This window comes from Periophthalmus magnuspinnatus, chromosome 1, assembly GCF_009829125.3.
Source record: "Periophthalmus magnuspinnatus isolate fPerMag1 chromosome 1, fPerMag1.2.pri, whole genome shotgun sequence".
Lineage (NCBI taxonomy): Eukaryota > Metazoa > Chordata > Actinopteri > Gobiiformes > Gobiidae > Periophthalmus > Periophthalmus magnuspinnatus.
This window is the reverse complement of record NC_047126.1, coordinates 9633318-9659699: the sequence shown is the minus strand read 5'-3', so window position 1 is coordinate 9659699 and position 26382 is coordinate 9633318. Positions and strand designations below refer to the sequence as shown.

Below are 26382 nucleotides of genomic sequence, written 5' to 3'. Positions count from 1 at the left end.
TCTGATGGTTGGCGGTTTGAATCCTGCTCTCAACGTCAAAAAACATCATTGACTGAACAGTGCGATTCCAGCTCCCACAAATGAATAGTGTTGTCGCGTCCTTGGGTAAGAAACTCAACCCACCTCACCTCCAATGTTTGCATACACTGTTCCTTCGTGTAAAGCTCTTGTGCCTTGAAGCTGGAAAAGCGCTATATAAAAATGGCCATTTACCAGCACCGTGGATAAGAAGCTCATTGTCATCCTTTTTTATAAAGATTAAAACGATTATAGTTTATTGTTCCATCTCTAGTCTACGGTCAGTTTAAAAGCTGCAGCCAGAAATATACATAAAATTAGCATAAATATAAACCACATATTTACCCATTTTACAGTGTTGCTTATCATTCCCACATCATCACAAAGGTCCACCTCAGCATTCACAGTATCCATATAAGGTGGTATACAGGCAGATTCCCCTGCAGCCCTGTATGTCCTGTAGTGGTTTGGAAGCATAGACCAGATAAGTGAGCAGGACCAAGAAGCGAAAGCAGAGCAGATAAAGCTGCAGTGCTCTATTTGCCGTGAAATATTCCCCTGTGGTAAAAATACTTGAGGTAGAGAAGAAATAAGTTAACTCCCGAAAAAGTTTATGTTTGTAATATGTGGGAGGAGAGCGGCGTAGAGAATGGAACTATTTTTACATATAGACAAGATTTTTAAGAAGACACACAAAAGTTATAGGCTACAGTTTGTACAGTTTATGGATGTGCTAATTAAATAATATTAACAGAGTTTCGAAAGCCTCCTACACTGTGTGCCAGCATTTCAACATTTTACCGAAACCCCAAAATACAACGCAGTTTAGCTCAGTAATTCTCAATCTCGGGGTTGGGACCAGTACTGGAGTTGCAGCGTGATTTCAGGGGGTCCCTAGATGATAAGAGGAAAATTGAAAATGCACGCAATAATCTTCAACAAGGTTTGGCACCCTTCAGTGGTAAATGTGGAATTATATTTGTTCTTCCAAATGCATTCATCTTATTTGAAGCAACAATGTGCAGAATTAAAGAGCCCGTATTATGCCATTTTCTGATGTATGTTATGTTATTTCTTCTTCAAAAACAGACCTGGAGTTGTGTTTTGTTTCATTCACACATGTTTAACACAGAAATCCTGCATATTTAGGCTGAGTACTTCTCTTAAACTGTAATACAGGAAGTGCTCCACTGTGTTTTTAAACTCTATACACCTTTACTAGAATCATTTGGATGATTTCAGCCCTGGAATTGGTTAATTTCCAGCGGATTAAAGGTAAAAAAGGTAGCTGCTGACTTGAAAATGACCACTTCATGACATCACAAGTTGAAACAGAGCACTTTGAGTAATGCTTTACTGTTAATCTGTCAAACCTCCAAAGCTTAAACATGTGTGAATGAAACAAAACACAACTCCTGGTGTGTTTTTGATGAGGCAACAACATTATAACATGACTTAAATCTCACAAGAGTAAATTTTGTGTAATAGGATGAAAAATATAGTAATATAGGACCTTTAAACTAATAAAAACAGATGAGCTCATGTCCTGAAAATAGAACCAAACATTACACATAAGGTTACTTTGCAATTGCCAATGGTTTAGTTCACCCTGGACGCCACAGTAAACCACTGAGTAATCAACAACAATATTTAATAAGAATCACTGGCCATTACTTCAATTGCTTTGTACCCGTTTGACCCATTGCTGACCTCATATACCAAAACAATGATACAGTGGGGAAACTCTGCTATCATGACTTCAGTAATGCCTTTTATATCTGATACTTTTCCTATCTGTTTTCATGCTACAACAACTGCCTTTTTTTTTCCTTCTCTGCTTCTATCTGTTCCATTCAATTCCCCAGGGGATCGCGGCAGCTTCTCTTTCATTTGTATTAGGGCGGTGGGTCGGGTGTTAGCCTGTGTGTCCTTAAAAGCCCCTATTCTACAATGACAATACATACTGTTCACTTTAACCTCATGACCTCAGCAAAGTCACGACGATCCATCCCTTAAGAGCTTTACACAGAAGATATAGAAAAATCCTATTGTAAATCATGTTTTTATTACACCTCCGCAGTGTAAGAGTATAGATTGCAGCATTATACTGTCAAGACACGTGAAAGGCATTTACTCTCGTCTTAAGGGAAATTGGTTTCAAGATGCAGTGCAGTTTGGGTTACACTGCAAAGAGAACATGTTGATAGTACAATATTATATAACAGTTTTAGGAACCGTTTTCTTCTTTTTGAGTAATGTTTTGGGCTCAGTTGATAGAGCGTTTGTCCTCTGATCAGAAGGTTGGCGGTTCGAATCCCGCTCTCGACATAAACATCATTGGTTGAGCGATCGGATCCACTGCCGCAATTCCAGCTCCCACAGATAAATACTGTTGTTGTATCCTTGAGCAAGACACTTAACCCACCTTGCCCCCAATGTCTCTGTACACTGGTGTATGAATGTGAATATTTGTGACCGTTTCCTTGATGTAAAGCGCTTTGAGTGTCTTGAAGGTGGAAAAGAGCTATATGAAAATGTGACCATTAACCATGTTTTGAAAAGTTAAGGTTAAGTAAACTCCTGTTCAATCTCTACATGCTGCTGTTAGGCCAGTTAATACACAGCAATAATGTGTCCTACCACAACTACGCAGATGACACTCAGATCTATGTCTCACTGGCAGCAGGTGAATATGGACCAGTGGATTCACTCTGCCACTGCATCCAACAGATCAGTGTGTGGATGCAAAACAACTTTATCCAGCTAAACCCAGACAAGACTGAAGTCATAGTCTTTGGCCTACAGAAATGAGAAAATAGAAAGTGTCAGCAGTCACCTCCAGTGTCTCTCTTTAAAACCTTCAAATCAGGCTAGAAATCTAGGGGTAATAATGGACTCAGACTTGAACTTTGACAGTCACATCAAATCACTAACATCTGCAGCTTTTTACCATCTAAGAAACACTGCAAAACTCAAAGGTAAACTGTCAAAACCAGACTTAGAGAGACTTATCCATGCATTTGTCTCCAGTAGGTTAGACTACTGTAACGTCCTGCTCCCTGGCCTCTCCAAACGAGCCTTAACACAGCTGCAGTACATCCAGAACGCTGCTGCTCGGGTCTGGACTAGAACCAGGAAGTACAAGCACACAAGTCTTGTGCTCAGGTCTATGCACTGGCTCCTGTGGCTTAGAATAGACTTTAAAGCAACTCTGCTCGTTAACAAGTCTCTCCATGGACCTGCACCAAAGTACATCTCTCACATGTTAGTGCCATATGAACCATCTCACACTCTGAGGACTTCAGGGACCGGCCTCCTGCTGGTGCCCAGAGTCAGGACTAAACATGGAGAATCAGCGTTTCAGTTTTATGCAGCTAAAACTGGGAACAATAAAGATGTGAGACAGGCCTCTACTTTTACAATGTTTAAATCCAGGCTCAAAATGGTTCTGTTTAGCCATGCATATGACTGAAAGGTTTTTTATTCTTCACTCTTCTGTTTTAATGTTAACCTCATGATGATTATTTGTGATTATTTATGTTTTGATTTGTGTGATTTTAATGTCTTTCTTATTCTGTAAATCAATTTGAATTACTTTGTATACAAATTGTGCTATACAAACTTGCCTTGCCTGGACATCTGCACTAACAAAATACTCTTTATTGTTCCCATTGTCTTGTGCATTTGACCCATCCTTCAGTGCCGCTAGGACATCCTGAAATGAGCAGTGGGCGACTGCACTGCAACACACAGAGACCCATCGCTAGACTTTGAGCTGGGTTTGAGCTGGGTCAGTACTTCCATGCGGGGGGATTAGCCTCTTGGGCATGTGTTATTATCCGACTGTTCTTTAAAGCCGTGCTATCACAGTGCAAATCATTCAGGAGGGCAGTCGTATGAGAAAATCCAAACCACCTGGGGGGAGACTCATTCACACACTTCATTATATTAATATTTGTCATCCCATGTAATCGACGAGACGGCCTCCACTAAGAAAAACAGCTACAATCGAGTGTTGTCTTATTTCCATACGTAAACAGGCAGCAGGCTCTCACACAGTCGTTACGAAGCCGCTCATATCTTCGGACTAATTTCGGGTGGCTCGGCTCGTCCTGTGGCTTGTTAGTGGCTCTCTGACAGGGACTTCCTGATGTGGGCCCTTCTACAGAGTTCTCAGACATGAGACGAATCCCCGCTGGAGGAGCTGCATCCATAATTACTGCCTGGGAATGGTTCACAAGGAGCAGACATGAAGTGGGCGCTCTCCACGGCCACATGTTGCACGGAATGAAAAGTGGGAATGGTTTATGGAGATGAGAGGGGAGCAAAGAGACACCCAGGGACACATGTATGGCCAGTTTTAGAGCGTAATGAGGACGATGAGGATAAAAGAAACGCAGCGTACTGTAGTAAAAGAATAGACACACTGTAAGCAGTTATTCCGCCCACATCTTCATAGACTTTGTAATAAGACAAAATCAGAACTTTACAACAAAGGCTTCATTTTAGTAACTAGCTAAGCATTATTTTCCCCGAAGATAGTCACTAGTTGTAACATTTTTGCTCTGATTGGACAAAATTGCCACATTAACACTTTTGCAAACAGCAGACATGTTTTTTTCTTTTCAGTTTGGTACATGTCTTACTCCGAACGTGAACAGTGACAAGGCGTTCCAGTCATTAAACCTGCAGCCCTGAGGATACAGACCTAGTTTAGATCCAACCTCCAGAGGGGCAATCAGGCACAATGGCTCTGATGTTGAACTTAATTTTACTGTAAAACCGTTTCATTTGAAGGAGGCACTCAGTATTCACGATATATACTTACACCTCAGCATCTGCCCCTCATTCTGATGACCACATGTCTTCTATATACTTTACATCTGCAGTTTTTCCCTCTTCTTTGATCTAGCTTTTTCCCACAGGTGAGTAAGACGCTTGCTCCACTTTCATCATGCCATAATACATAAATAACTGCATTGTCCAGCATGGTTATATTAGATTTTAGTTTCTGATATACTTTTACCACCTATACATTTTTCTAAGCCCTAGCGGCCTTTCATTGTGTGTTTGTTCTTATAAAGGGTTCAGAAAGATGCAAAGTCTAGTATGTGTGGATTTTGTGTGTGTTTTTTAGAGAAATAGTAAAAGAAAAATACAAATCTGTCACCTGGATAAATAGTTGTAGGTGTGAAAATGTTTTGTTGCTCATCCAAGTCGCTTCTTCGGTGCTGGTCAGAATACAGGTGGACACTGCCTTACACTGAAACTAACACAACTTCAGATAGATATAAGGCAGTGTCCAACAGTAATCTGAACACAATTTAAGAAGCAGCAAAATGTTTTCACTCCTACAATGTTCTGTCCAGTTCACAGATTAGAATTTTTCTTTACTATGGATCATACCTGGACAATTTAAGGTTTACATAAACACACAGATTTTAGAGATAGACTAATATATTGGTTGATATCTGCACTTTTTTTTCATCAGCTATTGGCTTTAAAACTCCTGTCCAATCTTTACTTTAGCCAGAAGCTGCCTGAAGTCTTAAATGAACACTTTAGTACAACGAGGTTACTGCTCAAAATGTGGCCACACAGCTCTCCAATCCAGGTTGTAGAAAAACAGGGTTGTGGATGAGTTGTAAAAAATGTAAATTAAATATTTTAGGAAAATTATCAAAATCAACTCTACAGATTGGCTTAAAAATATCGGCAGATCTTATCGGCCATCAGTTGCTCTGGACTCCAAACAACCGTTATCGTCATTGTCCATGAAAAAAACATATAGGTCGATGTCTAGTGGTTTTTCCTTGTGAAGGGCCCCTGTGCAAAGCAGGTTTTCTGCTCAACCATAGTGCGTATAAACCGTTTTGAGATTTCCTGCTCTCCTGCTCGTTCAGAGGATAAGATGTCAATACTCTGCTGTTACAAAGAAGCAGCTAGAATAACATGCCGACTTTGCACTTTGTCACTAAAAGAAGTTACTGTCAACTTCCCTGTGATGCCTTTTGCAGCCCTCGTGCACAGGCAGGACAAAGACACAGGTTATAACAAGGCGGAGTTCAATATGTAATTAAGGACGAACTATGCACTGCAGCAATGATCTGCACATGGGTAATTAAAACTAATCTGTCTTTGTGTGTCTCAGTGTGTGTGTGTCTCTCTGTGTGTCTCACTGTGCCAGTGTGTGTGTCGATGTATGTTTTGTGTGTATCTTGGTTGTCACGGTGTCTGTGTCTCTTGGTGTGTGTCTCAGTGTGTGTCTGTGTGTATCTATGTGTCTGGGCGTGTTTCGGCGTGTGTCTCTGGGTGTCTATGGTGTCTCAGTGTGTGTCTGTGTGTATCTATGTGTCTGGGCGTGTTTCGGCGTGTGTCTCTGGGTGTCTATGGTGTCTCAGTGTGTGTCTGTTGTGTCTCGGTGTGTGTCTCTGGGTGTCTATGGTATCTCAGTGTGTGTGTCTCGATGTATGTTTCGTGTGTCTCAGTGTGTGTCTATGTGTGTGTCTGTCTCTCAGTGTGTCTCAGTGTGCATCTTGGTGTGTCTCTGAGTGTCTCGTTGTGTGTTTCATATGTATCTCGGTTTGTTCCTGTGTGTGTCCATGTGTGTCCGTGTGTGTCCGTGTGTGTCTCGGTGTGTCTCGGTGTGTCTCGATGTGTGTGTAGGCCGCATGAGCCTGAGTGTATGTTTAATGTCAGGAGGCCAGTGGAGTGTAATGCCACACTCCTGTCCAGATAATTAATTCAAATGTCCAGCTGTAATTAATTTCACACAGAGGATTGTGAGCTGTGCCCTGTGAATGTAATTTACCTGCAGCGACAAGGTGAACCAAAGCTCAGATGGCGCAAAGCCAGGAGAGCCCTGAGGTTTCTCAGGTTTTTAATAATGAGTGTCACATACACATGGATTCACATGAGCACTTTCACATGTTCCCTATTCATCCACAGCTCATACTGAGGGACTGGGAGGGAGGGGCTATAGTGATGACTATAGACATCACTACAGACTCTCTGCCATGGGGCAGCACTGGAGACGTGACATCATCAAACCAACACATTTATACTGGTACACTGATACTGATGAGCCAAACTTATTTATATAAATATGAAGATAAAAACTAAAAAAGTGAGATGTCTAAAGCCATCTATAGCTCTCTGTAGTCTGTTCTCTTTTCTAAGTCATTAATATATCATTATTGATGACAGAAGTCTGGTGAGAATGACCAGTGCGAAAATGAGAACCTGTGTGAAAGGTGCAGGTCTAATGTTTTGAACTCTCAAGAGAATGCAGCAATGTAAACAGCCTCTAGTGGTGATATGTGCGAATACAACATGGCAGAGGTCAGCCAGTCTAATTATGGATGGCAGGATGGTAACTTTAACATGATGATGTTTAAATAGAACCTTTAAAAGTCTGCTCTATAGATAATATAACATGCATTTGTGATGTGACATATTTATTCATTTACCTGTTCAGTAAAGCCTCTGTAACAATTGGACTTTGAACAAATCTAGACAGTCACTGTACCAGCGTCATTACTGAAGCTAGCCGAGGGCTATAGATCCATGCACAATGCTATCTGAAGGAGGATTGTTATGCCACTTAGACACAGTGCAAGGAACGGATCTACAATCATTTGGTCTTTCTGCTTTAAACTGGAGCTTTAACCAAAAAAAAGATAAGAAAACAGGAGCACATGAGCTAAAAATGTATTTGCCTATTGGTTACAAAGCCTAAAATACAACAGGGTGAACTGTGAATGACTCTGTGTGCGGCTGGTTCAATAAATTTGCTGCTAAATGAAGTGCTGGCACTGCTGAAGGCCTGTAGTGCTGGATGGTTACTACTGCCCTTAACACAGAGTTTATGGACGTGGAAGGACACTCCAGTCAGGATTATTCTGTGGCAGTAAAGATAATATCCAAAGCATCTATACTGTAAGTACTGTGAAATCATACTTTGAGTAATATACTTTTTATCATAAACTCAAGTAAATGTTTTGGTAACTCATCCCACTGTGAGTCTAAACATGACCAAACGTTTAAACATGCTGTATGATTCTTGCACACCTCCTTCAAAAGTATTTTTTTTTTTCTAATGTCTGTGCTCTAATTTCATCAACTTCAAATTATAAACAGGTAAACAGGATGTTACATTCAGACATCACTCTTACAGTTACTCGAGTAGTTCTTAACCCAAACCACCCTAAAAACATGCAATATGGAAAAATTCTCCCTCTAAGGTATTAGTCTTCACCAAGCCTAGCTCAAGACCTGGAGATGGGTCCTGGAATTGCACACCCCTGTTGGGTTGCCCCGGTGGCATTGTGGGATGGATCAAATGCAGAGGACACCTTTCCCGTAGTGTACTTAAACCATAAACTTATATACTTTTTTTTACTCTAAAGTAAGTTAGGTCTCACCTGTTTTAGTATTGCTGGTTTTGGTAATGTTTTGACATAGAGCATAGACTGTATAAAGAAGTGGCATAAGTGAGTGTGACGTCATAGCGTTCGGCTCCAGTCAAATGAAGCTCATCGAGGCTAGGGCAGTTATAGGGGCGGGTTTGGTGCCAAGTTCCATATTTGGAAGTCTGACCACAAGTATCATAGCAACCAAAGAGCCAATCCGGAGCAATGGTGTTGAAGGTAACACCTCTTCCCTCCCTCACCGCTGGTTTAGCACGGAGCAGGCACTTAGCAGCACTGTCAATTAAACTTGTTGCTAATGCTAGCTGGAAGGCGTATGATTTGTCTGATAATAATGTTCATACCTTGAATCATGGAATAGTAAAAATAATGACATAAAAACACCAGGATCACAGAGTGATTAATACAAATTTTAAGACCAAAATGACGAGGCTCACTGCAGCAGTTACAGAGGGAGGGGTGACAATTTTTCACTGTGAAGTGAATTGGAGCCAGAGTCGATGTGATGATCACTTCATATATGTAATGTGGCTAGCACATTAGGTATGTCCATTTATCTACAGTCTATGGTCACGTCTGTAGATTACACTGACTAAAACAACTCTTAGAACAATGTCAAAACTGCAGTGAGTCACCCGTTTAACATCCCCAAATTTCTACTGCCTAAAGTGACTTCAAATCACAACTCCAAACACACAGGTATCAGAGAGCTGTGACATATGGAAGATTTCACCTTACGCTCTTGTTAATGAGAGTATTATGAAATTGTGTGATAAAACACTGTGATGTGATGTGGCCTTTTTCTCCAGTCAAACCCGGTGATGAGGGGATTTGTGGGTGGCTTTCAGACGACGTGACCTCTACAGCAGCTGCTGCAGGGATGGACACAATGATCTTTCCAGGCAGGGGATTAATATTCTTATTCATTTTGTCTGCTCCCCTCAAGGGCCACTGTGACTTTCATTCTTGCAACATTTTGAAAAAAAAATTGAAATGTTAATGGAGACTATTTTTACATGGGCCGCAGCTATATCTGCAGGTTTTTGGACTGATACCCAGATAATAATAAAAGAAAAAAATCATACCTGTCAACTGGACCAAAAGCTATAGAAAAGAAGATGCCTTAACTGCGTATTGTCATACTTGGCATAATCATTCAGACCTCTATTGGTTGCTCTCACACCTGTTCACATTAGCCAGCCCTATTGTTTTCTTTGTCTTGATTTGGGTCTGAAGATGGATTTATAAATAGGAGATAGATTGATTGGTTTATTTCAAGTTAGTGCCAAGAGAAAAGAATAATCATGTTTACTACATGTACATTGTAAACAAAAGAAAAGCACATCTCTCAAAAAGGAGTGGGAAGAAGAAAAACTTATATTTACCCACCCCTGATCATATCATAACTTCAAAAATTATGTGGTTACTTTTGTACATTGATACCGGAGCTTAACAAATATTTACATATAGCAAAATAAATTACATATTACATCTGTGTATATATATATATATATATATATATATATATATATATATATATATATATATATATATATATATATATATATATATATATATATATATATATATATACATACACACACACACACAGACACACACACACACCCATACACACGTATATACATGCATATGTACACACATATACACATTATGTACATATCTATCTACACATTATATTTACATATATCTATAAACATTTTATTAAATTATTTTAAGATCACCCAGTGCTGTCACCCTTATACAACGAAAGCAAACATTTTTTATAATTCCTTTTAAACCTGTAAATATTTGGGCACTGCTTCAGGTTATCTCCCAACCCATTCCACAGACTGACCCCACACACAGATACACACACACACATGCTTTTCCTGGTGGTTCTCACTGATTTTGTTTTAAATTTACCCCTTCCCCTTAAATCATAGTGCACGTCCTGTGTACTGAACAGTTTTTGGATATTTAATGGCAGCATAGTTTTGTTTGCTTTATACAAAAGCAAAGCAGTATAGAATTTTACCAGATCAAAAAAATTTAATAATTTTGATTTGAAAAACAGATTGATTGTATGGTCCAGGTAACCAACCTTGTGCACGATTCTCACAGCACGTTTTTGCAATTTGAAAAGGGGAAGGAGTAACGTTTGGTAGTTGTTGCCCCAAATTTCAATACAATATGTCAGATATGGAAGTATGAGTGAGCAGTACAGTATGTAAAGAGCCTTTTGATTGAAAATGTATTTCCCTTTATTGATTACAGCAACACTTTTTGAGGCCTTGGATTGTATGTATCTGATGTGTGGTTTCCAGCTCAGCTTTTCATCAATCATTCTACCTAAAAATGTAATATTAGAAACCCACTCAATTTTAACCCCATCAACAAGTATTGAAAGTTCAGAATTTCTTTTGTAATGACCAAAAAAACATAGCTTTTGTCTTTTTTAAATTTAGGGATAACTTATTGGAATCCATCCTTTATTTAATTTTACTTAACTCTGTGTTCATCGTAATAAGCTTTTTATAATTGTCACTGGAGAAAAATATATTGGTGTCATCTGCAAATAAAATATAAAAAAAATATAAATATAAATAAAATATTTTTAATATGTTAGATGTTTTAAATATGTAATTTATATATACAGTTTAAGTTTTTGGAGTAGTATTGAGTGGTTTAGAGTGTCAAAAGCTTTATTTAGATCAATGAAAACCCCCACAACATACTTTTTGTTATCTTGTGCATTGGTTATCTCCTCAACAGCGTCCATAAGTGCCATTGATGTTGATCTTTTGGTTCTAAACCCATACTGACTCTCACTGATTATGTCATATTTATCTAAAAATGATTCCATGATATTATTTTCGAGCAAGTTATTATAATACAATTTTCTACTGTTTCTTATGATATCTGTCAACTGATTCTTATATAATTTGTACCTTCTTTCTGAATCCTTCGTTTTCAATTTAAAAAAATTGTCTATAAAGATATATATATATATATTTTTTTACAAGCATTCTGTAGCCCTGTTGCTAACCAAGGACAATTTGGTTTTCTCTTTTTAGTTCTACATTGTTGAACGGGACAATGTTTATTGTATGATGACAGAAATATACCTAAAAAATTATTGTAGGCTCTATCGATGTTGTTCTCCAAATATACTGATCTCTGATCCTGATAATTAAGGTCATCATTCAGTAATCTGACACTGTCATCGGAACGCATTCTTCTATATGTAGAATTATCCACATTGTCAATCTTGTTAACTTTTTCGCCACAACAGAGGAATACTGTTAATTGATCTGTTATATCGCAGATCATTAGACCACTAATATTATTGTTCACATTGTTAGTAAAAAATATTGTCAATAAGGGTAACACTGTGATTTGTAATTCGGCTGGGTCTTGTAATTGTTGGGTATAAGCTCAGGCTATACATTCTGTTAAGAAAGTCGTCTGTCAATTTATATTTAGCAGGATTTAATAGATCAATATTGTAATCTCCGCATATGTAAATTGTTTTGTTATTGCTCATAGAGAACATTTTTTCTATCCAGTCATTAAATACTTCAACATTTGTGCCAGAAGATCGATATATACAGCTGATTACAGCATTTTTTGTCTTTAAGTTACAAATCTCAACTGATACACACTCCAAGATGTCCTCAACTACAACTGACAAATTATCAATTACTTTAAACTTCAATTCCTTACGCACATATATAGCAACTCCCCCCCCGATCTGTTAATTCTGTTGACATAATTGAGTTCATAACCATCAATGTTAAAGTCCATTCCCTTCTCCTCCTGGAACCAGGTTTCTGATACTGCAATTACACTGAATGGAACAGTAAACTGCAGTAGGTATTCTTTAATGGAAGAAAAGTTTGCATACATACTTCTGCTACTGAAGTGTATTATTGAGAGTTTGTCGTCTGATTTAATAGAGTGTTCAAATTCATGCACTGTGTAATATTTGCTATCTACATTTATAGAAGAGAAAAAAAACGGTTATCAGGGTCTATTTCATTTTCCATGTCCAGTTCATTGTGCTCTGTGTAGCCAAACAATTCCAGTTCTGATAGATCCAGGCTATTCAGTCTTTGCTGTAACGTTATGTGACAACTCATTGTTGTTTTTAAAGTAGTAAAGATTATGGTCAGTTAGTGATGTGATAGATGTGACAGATATCATACCTTGTGAGACCCAGAGGTCACTTGAGATCCCACTAGGGCTCTGTTGAAATGATCCAGATCACTAAGGACCTTCACCACCAGCACCTTTGATTCTTCTGGTGAGCCATTGAGTTTTATAAATATTTTACAGTGTCTGACCCATGTACCTTGGATCAGCCTTTGTTTCTTGAGTTGCCTGGCCCTCCTAGCGATCTCTGCGTTCCTCGGTGTCAAATGGTCGTTCATGTAGACCTCCGTGCCTCTCAACAGTCGTCCTTGTTTCATGAGTGCAATCTTTTGCTTTCTGTTTATAAACCTTAAAATCACTGTTGGTTTGTCGTCCTTTCTTTTCCTTGGAAGTGGGTGACATGCCTCCAGGTCCTCCACATTGACAGCGATGCCCCTCGATCGCAGAAAAGCCGCCACCTGTTGTTCCGCGGAGCTTTCCTCGGGATCGCTGGGCTCACCCCCGCTGATGTCAGTGGCCACTGCTTTTGCATATGACCGGGGTTTGATCTTGAGACCCGAGATAACCACATCGTTGATCCTGGAGTACTGCTCCAGCTCGTCCACCCTCCTTTCCAATGAGCGAAATCCGCGCGTCCTTCTCATTGTTTTCCTTACGCAATTGTTTGATTTCCTCCATAGTGGTCAGAATCTTCTTTTGATCACTGCGAATCACCGCAAATTCCTCGATCAAGGATTCGAGTGACTTTTTGAGTTCATCAGCTTCCTCCGCAGTGATATTTTTCTTTGGTGGCATGTTGTCTTAGGCTGTCCCGGTCCAGAGCCGCGGCCACAGTCACTTGTGGCTAACTTTACGCAGCTTTTGCCGGATACCAGGTACAAGCCAACAGCGAACAGAACGTAGGAAGCTTCTAAATTATGAGTTTTCTTATCCTCCCACAAAAGGATGTCTTAATTATTGATAAAAACGATTTGTTTTGGGAGTTCGATCAGCGAAGCAGAAGCCGGCGCATGCGATGATGTCTATAGATGATGTCTAAGGCCCCCATTCCTGTTCAAGGAAGGATTGTCTTTCCTAACAAAAATTGCTTCTTCCCTCTCCTCTCCCCTCTCCTACCCAGATACTAATCAATAATGAAACTCATCAAAACTCACTGGATTAATTTGAAGTATACATATGAAAAAAATAAAAAGGTTCCTCACTGGTCTTTTCTAAATCAGAATTGAACCTTCCTGTCTTTCTAATGTCAAAACATGAATAAATGAATAAAACAGTCCAGATTTCCATAGAATCAACATGCAAAACACTAAACCCTTATGTATCTGACGTCATAGAAGTTTTATTTTGTGGTTCTGAATAAAAAGTGAATATTTGAGAGAGGAGGTCTTCTGCATTTGATAGTTATTTAACACAACTGAAGAGAAAGTTGGAGGGACTGACTCGCCAGGTAAATTATAACATAGACCACAAGCCACAATCCACTACACAAACTTTAAAGGTTCTATTTATATATTACACAAAATTGACTCTTGCGAGCTTTAAGCCATGTTATAATGCTGTTACCTCATCAAAAACAGACCTGGAGCTGTGCTTTGTTTCATTCACACATGTTTGAGTAATCCTGGATTATTACACTGCCTACATCCTCAGAGCTTAAACGGTTCCACCTTGTGAAGTCATGTAGTGACAGTTTAAGTCAGCAGCTACTTTGTACATTTTGTTCAGTAGAGATCAGCAATTCCAGGGCTGAAATGATCCAAATGATTCTAGTGAAGGTGTCTAGAGTTAAAGACACAGTGGAGCACTTCCTGTATTACCACATGACGTCACAAGGTGGAACAGAGTGTTTTCAGTTTGAGAGAAGAATGCAGCCTAAATCTGCAGGGTTTGTGTGTTAAACGTGTGAATGAAACAAAACACAACTCCAGGTATTTTTGTGATGAGAAACATAACACAGATCAGAAAATGGAGTAATATGGGCCCTTTAAAAAGACTCTTTAATGTTACAAATTACATTATAAAGTGTAGTTTCTTATCATCATTACGATATTAGAATCATAATCTACCATAATTGAGTTGTACAGTATAGCTGGATTGGAACAAGACTGCTGCGTACACACAGGAAGTTCTGATAGACACAAACATAACGACATCTTTCTTATCTGAAGTATCAAATGAAACGTCCTCCTGAAACATTAGCGTTACTATAATCTTCTCTATATTCTTGGTGTTCACTTGTGGCATCGATTTCTCACTCGATTTCTGTTTTAATGCAGAATTTGACGGCGAAAAGCTTTGACATCTGACAAGCACACGGCATGTCAGGCTGTGCTGCCGTTTTCTGGGCGCCTCGTGGTCCTCATTTATTATGCCCTACACTGACATCAAATTGGTTCTCCTTGCCCGTTACAGCCTGGGAAAACTCTGCTGAAGAAACAAGAGCGGAGCGGCGGTTTCAGGTGACGTGCTGTTTAATTCAAATACATTCGACAAATGCTGGACTGACCTGCTGAATGTAAAGTGTCTCTCTGTGGTGAGGGCTTATAGAGAAATAACAAGAATTATGGAAAATACTGCAGTGTAAATTGAGTTATTTAAAGCTGTTGAAAAGGAATGAGGCCCAGTATTCCACATCTACCATACACAGATATAAATATGCAGGCGCCTATACAACAGCTTGTTAATGTCAAAGTGGACAATTGCCATACGGTGATTTGGCTGACATTTAAAGACAGAGAAACATTTATTCATGCAAAGATCCACCGTGTAGAATACAGTGTTTTTTATTTATTCAGATATGCAACTTAAACACGTCTGTGAAGCCAGGCAGATAGTACACTAACTTTTGTATTTTCCTGCAGATAATATGCATTCTTTATTTACTGTGTTGGTGGAGCAGCACAGCGACGGAAGGCAAACAAATATTTCATAACAAGCAATTTCTGAGTTAAGAAACCTGTCAGCTTTATGTTGTGCAGGTAACGCCTAATCACCACACGATGACAGTCCAATGCAACATCCTGCGGTTTTGTCCAAACACCAGTTGTCAGTCTTTGGGGAAGACGACATCATTTTAACGTCCAAAACAAAAACTCTACGGAAATAACCAGACAACAATATACCCCCTGAATTATTGCTCATACCAAGGTCTGCATCCGTTCAGTTACATTTAGCCCCAATTGTTTACGATGCTGCAAAGTCAAAATCAATAGAGCCTGCCAAGACAGGAACGGCCTAATGTTCCATTAGAACTCTCTGCTATTCAATTACAGCTGCGCACTTGGAGATGTTTCAGCTAGCTCAGGTCCCCAGAGGAGAAGTACAGGAGAAAGTATGAGATGGAGAAAGAGAGTAATAAATCTAAAGCTGACAAACAGCAAAATAAAGTTATGGCGTCCTCCCCAAATGTGTCTCAGTCTTCATCCTGGACTCTGCCCGAAGTGCTTCATCATCACTGCACAATATTACGTTTTTAATCTAAACATTGTAAATGGTCAAATATTTATAGAGCGCTTTTCCACCTTCAAGGCACTCAAAGCACTTTACATCACGGAATCACTCAACCATTCACACACATTCATACACCGGTGTACACGGACACTAGGGGCGAGATGGGTTAAGCGTCTTGCCCAAGGACATAAAGAAAGCATTCATCTGTGGGAACTGGAATCACACCACCAACCTGTGAGTCAGTGGATCTCAACCTTCCGGTCAGGGAGCAAACACTCTACTAATGAGCTCCTGTCGCACAGTGTTCTCTTCCAGGTAAGTTATTCCCAAATTAGGGCTCGGAATCTGGTCTTATTAGAGTTTTTATTAAGTGTCTTTTGAACCTAATACATGACGTGTGGTGTTTAGGGCAAGAGCGGAATTCGAACCACTAACCTTCAGACCAGTATTTTACACAGTCTTTCCACTGCAATATTCTACATTCAACACATGCCTGACCAAGATTTTGTATTCTTCTCCCCAGGAAGTGGAGCCCTTATCTAGGCGGTCTGCTGCACATAACTAGCCCTATCTCCAGGGAACCCACATCACTGGTGCTGTGCGGAAGAGAGAGCCAGCCCGGGAACAATGGAGGGGGAGGCGACAGAGAGGAAGAAATGACAGAGGCAGGGTAAAAAGGGAAAAAAGATAGATAAAAGAGAAGGCTGAAAGCATAAAAAGAAAAGTTGAGTGTAAACACAGAAAGAAAGTAGCTAAAAGCTGCATGAATGACATTTTCTTTGCATCCCGGGTCACAGGTCCCAGTGGGCACAATTATAAGGCCTAGTGGCAGTCACAGCTGTGTGTGCGAATGTGAGCCACTAAAAGGAGTCGGCCCTTTTGTGCTCAATTTTGACTTTTGTTACTGTAGAACATGTTCGTTTCACTAAAAGCCTCAGTACACGGGTCGAGGGGTGTGATGTGTTCCTTTACGAGTCACACTGTGAAAGCAAGGTTCACTGCTTCTTCTTAGCATGACTCAATCACAAAGACTGCATGCTAAGGTTAGCCTGACCAGGTAAAGGTAACTCAGAGTGAGCCAAAAGTAAAAGAGGAAGCAGAGGAAGGGTCTTGTCCTTTAGTCCTGCTGTGTGTTCCATGATTTATACTTGTCACATTGGATTATACATGAGATCCATCAGCTTTTGGGATTTTGATTCACAATGTTCAAGTGGCAGAATACAGCCACTCTGAGCCTTCACTGAGATTCACAAACATCAGGTGATTTTCTGTGTGGTTTCCTGGGTCATCCAAGCCTCACATTTGACACTCCAATGACACACATGGTTTCACATTATATGACATGTACTAAACCTGACATGATGACAGTTCTATTATAATTCCCTTTTGATCAACTATATGCTGTACAGCCCTAATGATCAGACAGGCACATGTACACAGGCCCACAAGCTTGGTAAGGAGATAATAGTATAGACTAGAGTATGGCAATAACATATTATTCTATATGTTCTGCCTCTAATAAAAATGTCTTAAATCAAAATCACAGTAATCACCTTCTTAAACATCAGTGTCCTGTAGTCTGGTGAAAGAAGCACAGTTTGAAGCCAGCACTTTGAGGTGACTGGAATCCTTTGCATTGTGGTCTGTGTGGTGAAGACAGAGCCACAGTGCTTGTTATGTGCCTGTAGCCCTGCAGAGCGTCTGGCCTCCCCTCCTGCGGTCTTCAAGAATCCTGTATATGTCTCTACACATGTCTGCTGCCACAGGATGCTTGTCCACTACTTTGTTCTGTGTGCTCCTCTGGTGCCTTTCATTCCAGCTGGGTGGCTCTGATGGCTCATAACCACTGTTTTCTGGCTCCACCCTCCTGCTACACTACCACTGTGAGCTGTCCATCTGTTGCATTTTGTACAGCATTGTGTTTTTTCTGTATAATATGGCTTAGCGACACATTTCACTTGGTTGAACACATTCTCATTATGTTCACTCCATTTTAAAGTGACGTGGCATGCCTGGTTTGACATAGAATGTGTCTAATATAAAATACAAGACAAACTGAACTGATGGATTCATTTAATCTTTAGCTGGGCTCTAAATATGCCCATAATTCTAATCCTAAATACAATATTAATGATAATGTGATGTTGTGTGCACATGGTTTAACCATGAAAATGTCCTCCTGCTCAGCCACAATGTTTTATTTATCTCTCCCACAATGCACTGCAGGGGGATTGCACTGTTTAGGTATGCTCAATGTTTGTGTGAAATGTTTTTCAATGAGACATAATGCAGCTGTGTGGGAAGTATAGCAACATTTGTTTCTCCACAGTAACATTGTGATGGGTGACCACTGAAATACTGGTGCAATACTGTGTGAAAGGTCAAGTCAAGACCTGAATAAATGATGAATCATTAGATGCATTTCTATCATCCTGTTTTTAATGTGCATTTTTAAGATTGGCACAAGAAACAGGAGGCATAAGTAACAGGAGGTGGAAACGCCAAATATCACATTCAGCACCCTTCATCTGCATAAAAGTGTATTCGCTTCAGGTGGATTTGGACTTAAGCACCGAACAGTTAAAGAGCATTTTGGAAGGTGGAAACACATTTAGCCACATAAACTCACGTAGTGAATAAAAAAACCCATGTGAGTGTTAGACTGTCGGACTGGGCTACATACCTGCCCTGGACTGGCGTGGACACAGGTGATGGACAAAGCCAAAATAATCATGTTTGTTGTTGGCCCAAAATCCTCCATAGGACCTGAGCTAAACTAACATTGTTCCACCGCACAATTTCTGACGTTCGAGCCAAAAAGAATGTTAGCCAACTAAGGACCTAGAGACACATCCGCTCTGCCTAATCTTCATTAGTGAGGATCTGTGGGAAAGTTTATGCTCGTCCAACGCTGTGGACACATTGCGAGACTTTGGCAATTCTTCTTTTTCATCTTCACTGCCATAGTTTGGGAAAGACTGAGCCAGCAGGCTTTAGTTTTCTGGTAAACATGTCTATAGCATAATAACAATTTAAAGAACATGCTAACTTTTGGACACGACAAACATTTGTACAGCAAATGGGAAATTAACAAAGAAAGTGCGTCTTTGGCTAAGTTAAAGCTATCAGACTGTGCATGGTTCGCCCTCTGTAGGATTAGCGGTGTCATAACATAGAAGTCAACTGCTTCCCTGACCACGTAACCAACACCCAGTTATCTGCTTGAATGCTCACATTTGTTATGCGCTTTTCTGCAAATTTTGGAATTGTATATGGGTAGAAACGCATTCCTTACAGTCTAGATTATATCACTCAATTTATACAATGGAACAAATGCAGTTTTTAATACAGTTTTAACTTCTTATGCTAGTTTATCGCATTTCTTGTAATTTTTTTGCATCATACTAAAGATCCGAAACACATTTATAGCCAATTTTCTGACTTGTGACACAATATCTTTGAGGACAAATGCATTTATTGTTTATTATCTTATATACAGATACATGGCTCATAGCAGGTCAGACCCGCAGCTCCCGTCTGTAGCCTCACTCCTGTCTCTGTCTTTACAGGCTCCTTCTCTCTTATCTGAGCCCTGCGGACGCTCTTTGACGGTTGCGTGTTTGTGTCTTTCGCTCACAGCTTTCTTGGCTAATGACACGATACTGTTTCAAAAGGCTTTTCACTGTCTATGCCCAAGTAATTAAGTTTCCGGTGTAGCTCTAAGACTATGTTCACCAGGGGCCGGGTCTGTTTGCCAAAAGCATCAAGAGCCAGGACGGGGGGATGGTTCAGTGCATATTTTTTGTAAGGATGCAAAAAGAAACACATTTAGCGTACGACCCGACTATTAAAAGTAATCCCACAGCAAAAGTGTATCTGTTTGTATAATGTATTATTAGGCATCAAGTGATTCCTGGTCCACGTCTTTATACAGTGCAGAGTTCAGCTCCAGCCAAATGAAGCTCGTCAAGGTTGGCGGTTACAGGGGTGAATTTGGAGACGAATTCTGATTGCGAGTATCATAGCAACTAAAGAGCCAATCTGGAGCGACGCTGTTGAAGGTAACGCCAGTTCCCGCCCACTTCGCTGGTTTAAGAGGGAGCAGGCGCTTACCATCACTGTCAATCAAACCTGTAGCCAAACTCTGGGAAACAAGGTGGCTGATTTGTTACTAATGTTCATATTGTGATTGTTATGGCATCTGGCCTCTTGCTCCTCCTACAGTGTGTCTCTCTCTTTCTCCGTTTCTCTCTCTTGGCCTCTCCTGGTGTGCTCCACAGCTGGCACCTGATTGACAGCACCCCTCTGCATGTGATTGGAGGGACAATCAAAGGCCCGGCCAATCGTCGCCCTCCACCTGTGGTTTAAAAGGACTCGCCCCCTGACACTCTGGCTGCCTGATTTTGTTTTCTGGACGGCATCTGCCACCTGTCTGACTTTGACCACTGAACGCTTTGTGAACTTTGACTGATATCTGTAACTGAGAAACTTTTGTGTTTAGCCTTGTACCTAAAATTTTTTACTCATAGAGCCTCCTTTTGTTTATTTTTATTTGCAGTGTAACGTTAAGTTTTGGTTATTGTACCCTCACTTATCCCAACATTAAAAAGCTACTTATTTTTTACTATTTTGTGTTCTTCCTTTCTCCCTAGGAAACGGTTTGTAACAGTGATTTACGGACACAATAGTGAATTAAAAATACCAGGATCATGTAGAGTGCGTTGGTACGAACATTTTAAGACCAAAAGGATGAGCCTGACAGCAGCAGTTACAGAGACAGAGGCGACAGTTTTTCTATAGAGAGTGAATTGGAGCCAGAGTCGGTGGGGCTGCTCAATTCCTATGTGAAACGTGGCGGCTATGCTTCACACATTTGAAGTTACAAACAGTCATTCTGCAGCTGCCAGAGTCTCAAACGGGCAAGAAGGGAACACAGAAGAACTAGAGGCACATGACGCCGAAACTACTGTACCTCAACTACACACACTGGGCTAATACAAAAGCTAATGTTTCTGAAGGCATGCATTTTCAGCACAGAATTGAAGAATTTTTCCGTGTTTCATTTCGAGTATTGTCAACACCATCACAATGCATGAGTAAATAAGCTGCAGGGCACTATGGGAGAATTCACAGCTGACTGCTCTCAGCTGCTTGCTAAAATGTGAAATGCAAACGATATCCTGACACCCGAGTTCAGAGACAGTTCAGAGCCCTCCACAGGTGCAACTGGTAATCTGTGTTACCATGACAGCCCCATTTACCTTCATGTGTGTTGGGTTTGGCGGATAATGAAATTTTCTCATTAGTAATTATTGTTTCGTGTTTCTTCCTCTCAAAGTAGACTATATCTGGAGTGGAGCCATTTTAAGACAAAAATCAAAAACTAAAAGTACTTTTTTTGGTATCAAGCCATTTTGTACCTGCTGAACTCCAGCTGAACTCATGTATTTCTCATTTTTCAGTTGTTTAGCCTCATGTGTTCCAATGTTCCCCAAAACATTCAAGCCTAATAGTTGAAATCACTAAATTTTTTCGTTAATTGCCAATACTGCAGATACAAAACATATTTCTTCTTTATTTATTTATACAAGGAACTCAATTGGAGCACTTGGGCTCTTTTTTCATGGGGGCCCAGTTTACAATACACAGAAAAACAACCAAGTATATAAGTCCATATAAAACATTAAAAACAGGTGCAGGTGTGGGTATAAAAGTTCGTTACTATTATTATTAAGTTCTGATTCTGGCACCAAAGTATCTAATTTCACTTGTCCTTGAAACATATTCTATTTTTGTGAAGCAAAACAGCTAAAAGCCCTCGTTTCTGTCTCCGGTATCAATGATTAACAAGCAGGTGCGGTATTCTGACAGGTTTTGAAGTAGTCCCTTATAGATACATGTCATGCAGTGCTGTTCTCTTCTAATGGGCAGTGATGGCCAGCCCACTTTTCATGGAGAATATAACGATGGGCTTCAAATCCATCATGTGTTTATCCCATGTCACAACAACACAGGCCTCATCCTTACACTGTGTGTGTGAGTTCAGTATTCATACCATAACTGTATAAAGAAGTGGACTAAGTGAGTGTGACGTCATCCACAGCGTTCGGACACAATACCGAAATAAAAATACCAGGATCGTGTAGAGTGGGTTAATATGAACATTTTCAGACCAAAATGACGAAACTGACAGCAGCAGTTATGGAGAAAGGTGCCAGTTTTCCAATATAAAGTGAACTGAAGCCAGAGTTGATGGAGCCGAAAGTGCGCCCATGCTCACTTCCTATTTAGAACGCGGCGGCTAGCAGGTTAGCTATGTCCATTTATATATATAGTCTATAATTCATACACATACACACAATGATGAACCACAAAGACGGTCGTCACACGGAGCTCATGTCGCCCGGGCTCATGGGATCAATACAGATTCTGCAGGTGATGAATGGACCAGTGCTCATATGTGGGGTTAAAATGTGTCAAATATATGAGAAATATACGGGCTCACCACATGACGCAACATGTGATTCTGCCAGCTCATTTTCAACAAGCAGGGGACATTACATACAGGATCATACACCCACATATACAGCAATGGAAATAAAAAAGGGATTTATGCTGGAAAAAGCTATTCAAACTGAGGACATAGCATAAAATAAACCTCCTAAAGTATCGGTAATAACAGGCTCTTACCCCACGAGACCAGATCTCCTGGACATACAGAGGGGACAGGAACTGAGACACTCCCTCCAGCCGCACTCCGTCTTTAGTCACTCTGAGGTTCCCCATGCCATCCTGAAATCAAAATGTAGACAGGGCGTTGTTTTAATTGCAGAATACTTAAAAAAAAACAAAAAAAACACAAATCATTATCATCTTTTCATACATCGCAGGTTGTTGAGTTCACAGAGACAGGATAAAAGGCTGATAAATGCTTAAGTAGTGCACATTACGACGACCTTCATAAAACTACATTCATGCAACAAACTACTGTCTTAGTGTAGTGTGTAGAGTGTAGTGTGTAGTGTGCAATGTAGCGTAGTGTAGTGTATAGTGTAGCGTAGCGTAGCATAGTGTGTAGATTATAGTATGTAGATTATAGTGTGTTGATTGTAGTGTGTAGCGCGCAGAGTGTAGTGTGTAAAGTGCAGTGTGTGTAGTGTACTGTGTAGCGTGGCGTGTGTAGTGTAGTGTAGCGTAGCATAGCGTAGCGTAATGTGTAGTATACAAACACATATTTAATGTTTGATCACAAAGCACCATGCAGGACAATTCAGCATTATTTTCTCAAAGAAATATCCCGATGTGCTCACACCTTCCCGAAAGTATATGAGGCCAAAGAACCTCATACACTTGAGACCCTTTATCAGGTTTGATATAATTAGATCAAAATGTTAAAGGAAATGTTCTTATTTGGAGTGATCAAATTTAGTAAAATGAACATAAAAAAAAAAAAAAAAAAATCTTTGTTAAGTCTGACATATGTTTTAGCGGTTTAGCCGTTTAGAACTGAACCCGGTGGAGCTTCCTCTAAAATGTGCAGTGTAATATTGATGGGCGTTGGGAATACTACGTTTTTACGGGCTGTTTCGTCCTCAGTGAACTCCTAGAGTGCACAAAAATCCAGCAATGAATTATTTATTTATTTAGTCAAAATCCACCAGCGCAGAGCCATGATCGCTTCAAACAGAGCAGAAGCAGCGGTGGAAGGCAGATGACAAACCTGATTTCATGCTACAGCTGACGCACATGTTGTGGGTTCTCTGTGACAATAATTCCAAACGCACTGCTTTCTGTCACTATTAATGTGCTCATGTGAGCCATAGTATCAAAGAGCTGACAAATAATTATTCTGTCAGGTTTTGTAGAATGACTGATTTAGTAACAAAGGAAAAAAAGAATCATGTGTCAAAGTGTGACAGAGTGGGAGAAAGAGAGCATGCTGGGAAAACCCACCGAGTTATTGAAATTTTAAGAATGAGGTCTGCTCAGGAAGTGGGTTGGATTTGTCTTCTCCACAGGGAGTCTTTTCAGACAAAGGTCAGCACTCTAAAACCATTCAAAGCCCTCCAAAAGGTATAATGGGCAGCTGTGATAAGTTTGTGCATTAGTGATAATATTCTTCAAATGTTATATTTTAGTTTATTTTCACATTTACAGATACTAGATACACCACTGTTAAGATGCACAAAGTCATTTCTTGCCTGGTGTGTTTTTGCCTGGCTAATCCAGAAAAAGAGTATTTTATACACAGAGTGATATCAGTCTGGTCACCACTCCCTCTGTGACCTCTTGAGCCAGGCTCAAACACAGATGTGCCATCAGATTTGTTTGTTTCAGTGGTGTATGTGAAACAAAGGAGCTCATTGGTCACACATCATTTTGAACAGAATTTCTCTCACCTCAGATTAACAAAGTTTAGTTCCCCTTTTTCCCCCCCAAATAAACAGTCACATTTGCTTTGATACAGATGGACCATGCATGTCCCTGATTGGCTAATCCACCTGTCAATCACGCCCATCTGAACTCAGTAAAATGCACCGGTGACCACACTCATATCTTTTCTCACATCATCAAGTATTGGAGATGTGTATAATCTGGAACCCAGACATGGCATGTCAACATGGCAACTAAATATGCAAACAATGTAGTGCTACTTTAATATTACCTTGCCCTCATACATCCCTCAGCACACATTGTAAAGCATGTTATAAACAAAGAGCCCATTTTAAACTCCGTTACATGATAATACATGTGAATTCGTGGCACAGCAGCCCTGTGCAGAGGCGTCTACATTGAGCCCTGTGATAAAAGTGGCTTAGTGCCAGCTGAAGATCAGTGCTGGAGCGTTTCACCAGTTTCCACGCGACTGAGAGATGCTTGGATCAGACTTATACATGCTCAGATTAAATTCCTTTCAAACAGCCATGCGGGGTATTAGAGATCTACAGCGAGCGAGGAGGCACCTACTGTACCATGTCAAATCGATGCTTATGGAAGAGCGACAGGCCTGGAACAACTCCGAGTAAAGTCCTATAGAAACATTGCTCCGTCAATAACAATCTTTGCTTCACAAATTAACTTCTGGGGTATTTTTTTCCAGCTCAGAAAGTTTTGACAAGCGAAGTTCTTTGGGGAAAGGAGGAAAAAACGAATGCAAACCTATTCAATTTGGTCGACAATTGAACAAAACCTCCTCCCCAGGCAGAAAGTGTCAGTGACAACACATTAGTCCTGCTTCCGTGCGTCTGTGCTTTCGTTTCATGTTGGCAATATTGATGAAAACGTCCATGAAGATAGGAATTCAGTTTGGAGTGCTGCTGCAAATTACCATTAATTGTTAGAAGCAACAAAGCAACAAAGCTGATCAAATTGGAAATGTACTCAAGGCACAAGTGAGAGGGAAAGTGGGTGAATGAGAGGAAATGAAAGAGAAACAGTGACAGGAAGAAAAAAAGGAATTCAGAGAGTCCAACACCCACAGACAGGATTTCAGCATTCATCTCGACGCTGCTGAAGTTTGCTTTATCAAAGTATTGCTGTAGGAAATCATGAAAAACTAAAATCATTATCACCATTCTTCATATCTCTCATAAGCCACAAACAATCTCTAAACTATTCTCCAAATATTAGATAGATATTGGCTCAATAAAGCAGCTCTGATTGTGCACAAGTCTCTCCATGGCCTAGCACCAAAGTACATCTCCCACATGTTCGTGCCATATGAACCATCTCGCACTTTTAGGACTTCAGGGACTGGCCTCCTAAAACCTGGAATAGTTTTCCTGAAGATGTGAGACAGACCTCTACCTTGTCAATGTTTAAATCCAGGCTCCAAACGGTTCTGTTCCGCTGTGAATATGACTGAAACGTTTTTTAATTCTTTTGTTTTAATGTTCAGTTTACGGTGATTATTTCTGTTTTGATTTGTTTGTATTGCAATGTCTTTCTTATTCAGTAAAGCACTTTGAATTACTTTGTGTACCAATTGTGCTATACAAATAAACTTGCTTTGCCAATATTAAATAAGGAAAAAACAATCACTGTTTTAATGACTCTCTGTCTTGCCTAACACCAGCTAGTGAAATATAACTTCCTTTGTATAGAGTAAAGAGTGTATGATTGTGATTTCTAACATACAGTTTCTTATATACCACTGTGAGACGAATAATAATAACCCACTGGTCTTTTGCTCTGACTCCGTTGCATTACGGCTAACAGCTCAGTGCAGGGGGCTCTTATCCCTGGGCCTATCTGCACATTACACCACTTGACACATACGTTTAGAGAATAAATGTGAATGTCTGGGATCAACATGGAAGCTGTTCTGCTGGTT

At 40.1% G+C, this 26382-nt stretch overlaps 1 protein-coding gene across 1 annotated transcript in view; it reads right to left on the bottom strand.

The window, feature by feature from the left end:
* Window positions 1–26382, bottom strand: part of LOC117377801 (zeta-sarcoglycan) — a 150800-nt gene that overhangs the window by 83935 nt on the left and 40483 nt on the right. The window contains exon 3 of the mRNA XM_055221863.1: window positions 22740–22841. Within this exon, the coding sequence (XP_055077838.1) occupies window positions 22740–22841 (102 nt within the window). The remainder of the gene's footprint in view (window positions 1–22739; window positions 22842–26382) is intronic.